Source organism: Penaeus japonicus, unplaced genomic scaffold (assembly GCF_977035675.1).
Source record: "Penaeus japonicus unplaced genomic scaffold, GWHDUDI00000001_assembly GWHDUDI00000001, whole genome shotgun sequence".
Lineage (NCBI taxonomy): Eukaryota > Metazoa > Arthropoda > Malacostraca > Decapoda > Penaeidae > Penaeus > Penaeus japonicus.
The window spans coordinates 13,240,286-13,250,285 of NW_028234403.1; the positions used below are offsets into that span (position 1 = coordinate 13,240,286).

General features: G+C 35.5%; 1 protein-coding gene across 2 annotated transcripts in view; it reads left to right on the plus strand.

The window, feature by feature from the left end:
• Nucleotides 1-1,301, plus strand: part of LOC122254012 (uncharacterized) — a 32,014-nt gene extending 30,713 nt beyond the window's left edge. For both annotated transcript variants that reach the window (XM_043017464.2, XM_043017473.2), the window contains exons 25-27: nt 45-143; nt 296-393; nt 680-1,301. In XM_043017464.2, coding sequence (XP_042873398.2) covers nt 45-143; nt 296-393; nt 680-960 — 478 coding nt within the window. In that variant the 3' untranslated portion in view covers nt 961-1,301. The remainder of the gene's footprint in view (nt 1-44; nt 144-295; nt 394-679) is intronic.
• The last annotated feature ends 8,699 nt before the right edge of the window (nt 1,302-10,000 follow it).

A 10,000-nucleotide genomic window follows, 5' to 3' on the forward strand; every position in this document is an offset into this window, starting at 1 on the left:
AGAGAGAGAGAGAGAGAGAATCCCAAGGCCCCCTTCGCCAACAGGTGGAGCAGACGACTGAAACGCGAAGAGCCCCGCTTTCCCGAATGTGAACTGTGCTCCTCTGGACGAGACGACCAATGCAACACCAAGTGCAACTGCAGGTAAGATATTTTCTTCGCGAACTTTCGATATCTGACAAGAGGGCAAACATCTTGTCAGAAAAGACATAATTCAGCTGAAAGAAACCTCTCGTCGCTTTTTGTAAGTCGAGTCACAACCTTTGTTCTCTTAGTTCTTTCCTTCTTTTTTTCAGGCAAAATGCAACGCCCAACCCTTCTCCCCCACGGAAGTACAGGAACAACCGAAGTGGCAGCGAGTGGTCCAACGCCACTCAACTGACTTTTATCTCAGGTCAGTCCTCTGGTCTCTGTCCTGCTTTTTTTTGGCATTGGAAACTATCCTCGGGGTCGTTATTGCAACGAATGGGTATTCCTGTCAAAGTCTGATATATTTATAAGTGGAGAGATTCATTTAGTTGAATTTATGTTACGTCTGTATAATGCATCATTTTGATTTACAAAATACTCTTTTACTAGTAAGAGATTAAACTGAAATCCATTACAATTGAAATCAATCAGAGTGATACTAAAATCGTGAAATTACGATCCTTTGTTGACACGATGTAACATTCACCCAGACGGTCACGCGGAGGGCCCATGCAACACCCGGCGAACGTCCTTCGATTCCTACGGATCCAGCGTCTCGGACGAATCCTTCGAGTCCTCCGGCCACTTTACGGAATACCCCGGAACCTCCATCGTCAGCTACCCTCCTGCCGGACCCCCTGGGACCTTCCTGTCGCCCCTGGAGCACCCTTCCGGCCATCACGAGGACCTCCGCTATGTCCCCGACTTCGACACGATCCTGGAGTGTGACGAACGGAGCCCCAGATCCGAGAGTGCCGTGTCCTTCTTCTAGACGAGTGTTGGGCCACCCCGCCCTCCCTTGCTCCTCGCCCGGCGAAGGATACGAGGGTCTGGCGCCTCTTTTGATATAGAGAGTACATTTAGTCATTCATTAGATCTTTGTCGATGTAAAAGTTCCCATTAGTCTTTGGTCAGTTTGATGGCCCTTCTTTCATCTTTTTTTTCTGAAGTCCGATCATGTAGTGTTCCTTGTAGTATGATATTATGTCATAGGATATTATTTGTGATAAAAATGCGGTTTGATGTAACTATAGTACATGAACTTATGTTCGAATACATATTTTTTAAGTAACTTATAGTTCTATGATTAAGATTTTCAGCAGATCAACAGTATTGCTTTCTTCATTAACCTTTTTCTTATTACTGAGAAACTGATAAAGAGTGGAATAACATGGAGAACCATAAAAGCAAACTTACAACATAGAAAAAACAATTACCTTTTGCATCTCCTACAACATGGACAGACAACCTAAAAAAAAATCAATATGGGTTTAAATCTTACCGAAAAGAGAGCGAGAGAGAGAGAGAGAGAGAGAGAGAGAGAGAGAGAGAGAGAGAGAGAGAGAGAGAGAGAGAGAGAGAGAGAGAGAGAGAGAGAGAGAGAGAGAGAGAGAGAGAGAGAGAGAGAGAGAGAGAGAGAGAGAGAGAGGGACAGAGAGAGAGAGAGAGAGAGAGAGAGAGAGAGAGAGGGAAGGAGGGAGTGAGGGAGTAGAGTCATAACAACCCCTTAGTTTGATGAGAATATTCAAAGTTCTTTTTTTTTGTATGGATTTTCAGTTCATATGGGTCATGTAGTATCGTTCATACAGATTTCGACCTTATTCATTACATTCTAAAGGCTCATATTCACCCACACTTTATTCAATGAGGCTTCGGATATAGTATTTCATCTCTGTAAGAATATAAACTTCATAGAACATTACTTATATTTTCAGAGATATTGTGAATAGATCAATAATAAAAATATATGGTTTATTGCGATGTAAGAATAGGAAAGAAAAAATACCTTTAGAATACAAATCTGTATTGACAATTTCAAACGAAGAAGAAATATTTTTAAAATACACATCAGCATTGACAACTCCCTGTTTAATTACACTATCTCCATATGAAATAAGGAAAAAATATATAAAATGTAGCAAAGTTTTGGAAATTATCTACAGAATAGAAACAAATATAATAGTAAGATAAAAAGTTAAATTTGAAAGGAAGACATAATAGGATCTGTCACATATTTTTTTCCCCTAAACTTACTTTCTTGCAAATAATAGTAATAATGATTTCAGTAATAATTAAAATATCGACATTAGAAATTAGTATATTGGTAGTATTGCAAATGGCGATACTAATGAATAATAGTAATAATAAAAATTACGATAAGAATAGTTTTCATAATGATAATGATTCAGATGATAATGGGTATTACAATGATATCAACAATGATGATAATGATAGTGATAATGACAATAATCATGATCATAATAACACAGAAATAATGATGATATGGATAATAATATCAGTAATGATGATGATAATGATCACAATAATGGCAAAGTAATGATTGTAGCAATAATGAGGAGGATAATTATGAAAACAATGATAATGATCATGATAATAACGATAATGGTAATTATCATTATCATTAATCATTATTATCATTATTATTATCATTATAATTGTTTCATTATCACGATGAGTATGATGATGGTGATGATGATGATAAAGATAATAGCAATAATAATGATATGATAATGATATTAATAGTAATGATAATGTTACTAATTATAGTAATAATGATGATAATAGTAATAACGGTAATAATAATAGTAATAATGATGATGATAATAATAGAAATGATGATAATGATAATAGTGATAATATCAATGATAAAGATCATAATGATAATGATAATGATGATGGTGATAATAACAACAATAATGTTAATGGTAATTATGATGATTATTATGATAGGAGTAACATTAATAATCATCCTCATTATTATCATTATTTTTTTTATCATAATTACCATTATCATTACCATTGTTATTGTCATTAGTAGTATTATTATCATTATCATCATCCTTATCATTTTAGTTATTATTATCATTATCATTATCATTATTATCATAATTACTATCATCATCATTATCATTATCATTACAATTACTATCCTTGTTATTATCATTATTACCAATATTATCATCATAATGAAGATAATGATGTTGATAATGATAATATGACGATAATAATAACAATAGTAATGATGATAAATACTTATAATAACAACATCAATTACAACAACAATGATAGTGGCAGTAATATCAATAAATCTGATAATGATGATAGCACTGATGATAATTTCAATAACTGTAACAACCCACCGACACAAGGCAGACAGGTAGGCAGGAGGCGTGCTTGAACACAGGGGCGTGAACCCAGAACAGATTCTACGGGCGCCTGGCACCGACAAGGAAACACACAATAACTAATAATAATGATGATAGTTAATAGTAATGATAATGATAACAATGATAATAATAATAATAATAATAATAATAATGATAATAATAATAATAATAATAATAATGATAATAATGATAATGATAATGATAATAATAATAATGATAATAATAATAATAATAATAATAATAATAATAATAATAATAATAACAACAACAACAAAAATAATGATATTGATAAAAATGATAATAATAATAATGATAATAATAATAATAGTAATAATAATAATAATAAGAAGAAGAAGAAGAAGAAGAATGATGATAATAATAAAAATAATAATAAAGATAATAATGATAATACTGATAATAATAATAATAATAATGATAATAATAATAATAATAATAATAATAATAATAATAATAATAATGATAATAATAACAATAAAAATAATAATAATAATAATGATAATAATCTTGATGATAATTTCAATGATAATAATAATAATGGTAATAAAAATAATAATAATAATAATAATAATAATAATAATAGAAATAATGATGATAATGATAGTTCTCATTTATTTACAGGTTCCACACTGGTGTATCAACAATTATAAAAAATATATATATCATAGTAAAAATAATAATAATAATGATTATGAAAATGTATCTGCATAACAAGTTACAGCTTTTAGATATCATTAGAATCATACACTGATAATACTAGTAAAAACTATATACTGAATGATAAATGAATAAGACTCCCCTACATTCAGCTTAGAATGAAAAAGAATGAAATAGTTTCTCCTAATATATAAGAAAGAGAAAACGTTTACTTCTAAGAGAGAATGGATTTTAGGGATAACATAGCTAAGATATAAAAAATACAAACAGACACCCACACTTACAGATATATGAAAATATACTTGTGAAACATATCATCTAATGTTTAATATAAAATCTAACTCACTTATATTTACCACGTGTGCTGAGGACATTATATAAGATTACACATCCTGAAAAACTTTAATATTTAAACATTTTGTAGTATTACACAAGTTACGTAATGTGAGAATCAACTGATATAAATCATTTATTGATGGTAAAAAAATAATGAATGATAATACTGAAAAGAGTGAAAATAGTAATCCGGATTCAATAAAGAAGTTACACGAACGCGCTTCTTAGCAGACGATCGGCGTTGATTCATATATCCGGTTTACATTAAGGTGATTTAAATTTATCTCAATTCCATTTAAGAGATTATTTCTCAAATACAGAGAAATCCAATCACTTTTCTTAATATTTAAGGTATATTAAAGTAATATTAATACAAAATTGATTCCATCTAAGCCTTATTGTCTTCTCAAGATATCTATTACTCGAACCTGAACTCACGTCTCACACACCAGCACCACCACCATCGTCCCGAACGGCGTGAGGCAGAATCACCTCAGAAATTTAACTCTGGCCCTTTCCTCCCTTCGACTTTCGTAATGAAGCTCAGCTCAGGCACTGCCCAGAGACTACAGACGGTCATCGAGTTGGGAAAGACGGTGTTCCACTGGGCCTTCGTTCCTACAGTGCTTTATTTAGGTATTTATGGAAATGTGGTATTTTGTTTGTTTATGTAAATTGGTAGTAATGATTAAATTTATGTTTTATTTGTGTTTAGGACGTAAGGAATGGTCTCCTGTGTGTAAGGTACGCTCATTTATCATTATAGTAATCATGAATTAAATTAAGCTTATAGTATGGCAGCTTACAACGAGAACTCGAGTGTGCAACAGCAAAAGGAAATGTTTGCAATTTATCCTATTTAGACGTGTACTTAGGGCGTTTACTTCAAGCGTGAAGATATTCCGAATTTAATGCGGCCAAAATATTATATTTTATGTTTCATGTGTAGTTATTTCAAGTGCAGTTGTGCAATATAATTATAGGAGGAAAATATCCGATGTTGACTTGCCATACTCTGCAAGCTGGAATCAAGGAAAAACTAATCCTTCTTAGTGATTCCATTTAGTATTTAGTATTAATGGTAAATTTTTCGAACAACGCCACGTTACGAAATACTACAAAAGTGGTATCGATGGATTCCTCTAAACCTCTACTATTCATATATAGTGAAATTAATGAGCGCTTGCACCCCTGAAGCCCACAATCTGGGTCCTGATGGTAGGGGAGGGCATGAAGTAGATCAGGGAAATTACGGGGTAAAATGTTACGAAACACCATAAAAATGGTATTGATGGATTCTTATCAACCTCTACTGTTCATATATAGTGGAAATCATTCGCGATTCCACCTCTGGACCCCACAATCTGAGTCTCTTTTTTTAAGGCACTTTGTGCTACTTCGTCCTACTTCGGGGCATATTTCGTGTGCAAAATCTTAACCCAGTGACCTGCCTAACTTTGCCTAGTTTTGAATTAATCCCTAGCCAAAGGGGGGCTTTGCCCCCGCTGGACCCTCTCCTTTGTAGGGCACTTCGTGCAACATACCTTGTGCAAAATACCCCGAAACACCACCATCCTCGCCCTGAAATTTAAACATGGCTGTGTTTACGTATTTACGGCTAGCAACAAGCTGTGGACTGGAAACCCCCAATGAATTACCTGCATGTGCTGTTATGTTCTCTTGATAGATGGCGCAATATTCCCCATTGTTTCCAATATAATTATAAAGTGCCCTCTATTGAGGGGTCGCGTCATTATCGGTCCTAGTTTTCTATCCTGAGGAATACATGAGACGAAGACTTAGTTGCTGTCATCATGGTACAGTGTGAAGGTTGTTCGTGGTCGTGGCATTTTCATCTACAGAACTAATTACGCATCATAAGTATCACGAAGTGCCCTGAATAGGGGAGATCCACAGGGGACCGTAGCTCCCTCTTCACAAAGGCTGACTTTAAAACTAAGCAAGGTGAGGTAGGTAGTTAAGGGTTAAGGTTTTCGTGATACCAAAGTAGCACGAGGTAGTGCCTTAACCCATTCACACCGGGGCCTTTCCGGCTTTGCGCGGTCGCAATACCGGGGTTCTCGAACGCATAAACCTAACGCCTCGAGATTCTCGGGCGCACAAGCCACGAGCCTGGATTGCCCGCTCGCTCTACCCGAGCGCGCGGCTTCCCCTCATAGCGCGTCCAGGGCGTCTGACGCGAAAACCACAATACGTGCTATCACGTCACCCGGCGTGAATGGGTTAAAAAGGGGGGGTACAGGGGTGGGGGCAAAGCCCCCCCCTTGGCTAGGGCAAACTTCAAACCTAAGCAAAGTTAGGTAGGTAATTGGTTAAGATTTTGCATATGAATTATGGCTGGAATTCATTTTTACCCCGCAATTTCCCTGATCTACTTCATGCCCTCCCCTACTATCGGGACCCAGATTGTGGGCTCCAGGGGTGCAAGCGCTCATTAATTTCACTATATATAAATAGTAGAGGTTGAAAGGAATCCATCGATACCACTTTTGTGGTATTTAACGACGCGGCGTTGTTCGGAAAATTTACCGTATTAATTCCTGAGTTGGCAAATTGGTGAACGTTTAGATTAGGACCGCACGAAGATGTAAATCTTACACCTAGGACAGCATCCATGGCATTAACATCTATGCCATTGATGCTCCAGAGAATGCCAACAAACCTCCACCATACATATATAGGAATGTGGAGCTTGATCCGTCTTGCCAGAATATATTTGATGGAGAGTTGTTCATTCGCCAGAGAGTCAAAGGCACAAACACATTGGCAAACGCAAGGTACTGCAGGTGTGTATTTAGTAAGCGATGTGGGGGGAGGGGGCTTACCATCATGTTTTGCAGATTGCTAATTATTTTGTTTTATTTTTATTTATTTTTTTATTTTTTTTCCTTTCCTTTCTCTATGCAGTCCTCTTTTTAAGATTTACCAACAATGATATATAAAAACTGAAACTTAAGAGATTAACAGAAAGTAGTATGACCAAGGCCATAATTGTTGAAATTGTTGACAAAGGTTGCAAATCTATGTCATCATGGCTAGACCAGTACACCATTGGTACTGTGGTCTGACAAAGGTAGATGCATTTCCACCATATGTGTTCTGGCAACCATCTTAGCAGTTTATCTTCAGATTATTAACCATATGTATGGGAGGTTTATCAACTTTTTGACTGAGTGCAAAATGCATAGCTCATGATGTCATATCATTGGCAGTGAAGTGTATTGAATCATTCAAGACATGATAAATCATTCTTAACCCATTAGTCGCGGTATTATAAAAAGGTCTGTGCAGTAGGATGGCTGTTTTACATGTCTGGCATGGTGCCATCCGTGTCTATCACCGACTCTGCCTTTGCAGCAAATCTTGCCATCTGCTGCTAATGGGTTAAAGTACCCTATCACTAATGCTAATGATTCCAGTATTAGCGAATTCCTCATTATATATACTAACCATTTATAGTACTTTTAAACTTACCATTTTAGTCACTTAATCAATTATAGCAAAGATATTAGCACCCATTTTGCACATTAGCAAAGGCCAGGAAACCCTTCCCATGTATATTATAATTTTAAATTTTCATCAAATTAGACACCAGTTTCTGCCCTAACTTTCTAGAATATGTGTAATGGAAGTTTGTTTTCCTTTGATATTGCATTTATATTTATATTTTTGTGATTGTACAAGTTACTACAACTGTTTATTTTTTTTAGTGTTTATCTTGCAATTGTCATGTATATTTCATGCGCTTCCCAGTTATCAAGGCTAATATCATTGCACTATTAAGTTAGCATAGACTAAGATTGCAATAAGTGGACAATGCATATAGATGGTGCCTCAATACCAAAATCATATGTTAAATTATCCACAATAATCTGATTGTCTAGGGTTATGCCATAAGTCCACCTTTCATATTTTGGTTAATTATCAAAAACAGGACCATACAGTGATATAGAAAAAAAATAATGTAATGGCCTTAAAAAAAATATAAGGCCTAAAATTAAATCAAGTCCACAGATGCTCATTGGTCTTAATCTATGCATCTATTGGCCTCCAATCTTCACATTCACTCCAAGTGTGCCTGTTTAGGAAAAAATTACCAAGATGTAGAGTATACAGGGGGGGTAGAAATGAGAGGGAGGCACATACAATCCTGTGGATATGAGCTGTAATAGTTACAATTAGTGATACAGGAGAAACTAGGAGTAAGTTATATTTCTATATTGAAGAAATTGTGTGGGTTTGTTTGTGGAGAGAGTGAGTATAATCGTGTAATTGAGTTAGCAAACAATAAATGTGTTTGGGAAAATTTTTTACATGAAAACTTTGTGTCTCGTATATCCCTTCTAAACAAACAAACATACGGCACTGATCTATCATAGCTTCCTTCCTATTCTTAGGCTGGATGATTTTATTACTATAGGGTAGGTTCATGGGAAAATCTAACATATAATAGTAGCAGAGCATCTAGACTAGGAGTTAGGAATGTGATTGAAAGGTTGGCGGCAATTGAACGCAGTCACCAGGTTGCCTCTACTTCCAAAGTCGGCAAGCTGTATCAGAAACTGTACCAGAAACATGTGCCTCTTACTCATATTAGCACGTGTTACAGAACGGTAAACTCGGAAGTGGAGGGGATTGTACCAAGGGAGGTCTTTCTGGGGTATTTTGAGAAGAAAATTATCTCAAGTTTGATTTCTATTTTCGCAGGTTTCAAACAGGGAGCAGATAAGGGATCTCCTCCCATTACCTTTGGAAAGTAAGTAGCAGCCAAGTTATTTTTCTTGTTTATTTATAAAATAACTTTTTTTTTTTTTTTTTAAGTTGCCTGTATGTATAAGATGTAGTTTATTGAAAGCACATTGATATCCTGCTGAAGCTGATGAACTGAGGAAAAAGGATTGAATAAGTCAGTACTGTAAGAGTAAATGCCACATACTGGGTAGATTAGTATATTTTTATCATTGTTTTATATAGAGAAAATCAATATCTAGCAGAACTTCAGAAAAATGCATATAACTTTTTTTTAAATATCCTCCATATCCAAGCCTATTCCTCAAAAAAATGTCATCAGTCTTGATACATAGCTGCTAAAAGAAGAAAACTATAGAGATGTAGTTAAACTGATCAATACCGTTCATTAGTTCCAGTAGATAGCGATATTCATTCCGTGAATTAACCCATTGGTCGCAGTATTAACCCTTTCCCGACGGGGCACATCAATAAGTGAAAACCTGTATGCCGGGCCATTGCAATATTGCATTGGAAACGTCACACTGGCATGAGGCCCCGGCATCGGGAATTTAGCTGTGTCACACGGGTGTGACGCACCGTCATCATAGGGTTAAATAAATGTTTGTGCAGTAGGATGGTTGGTTTACATGTCTGGCACAGTGCCATCCACGTCTATGACTGACTCTGGCTTTGCAGCAAATTATGCCATCCGCTGCCAATGGGTTAATGAGTAGATTTAGAACATGTGAGTTGATATAGAAAATGGATAATTAACTTGATTTTTTTTTATTCTCAACAGTATCATCTGGTAACTTGCAGCTGCCGTGTGTGGACATTTCCAGGACCCTGTATGAAGAGTAG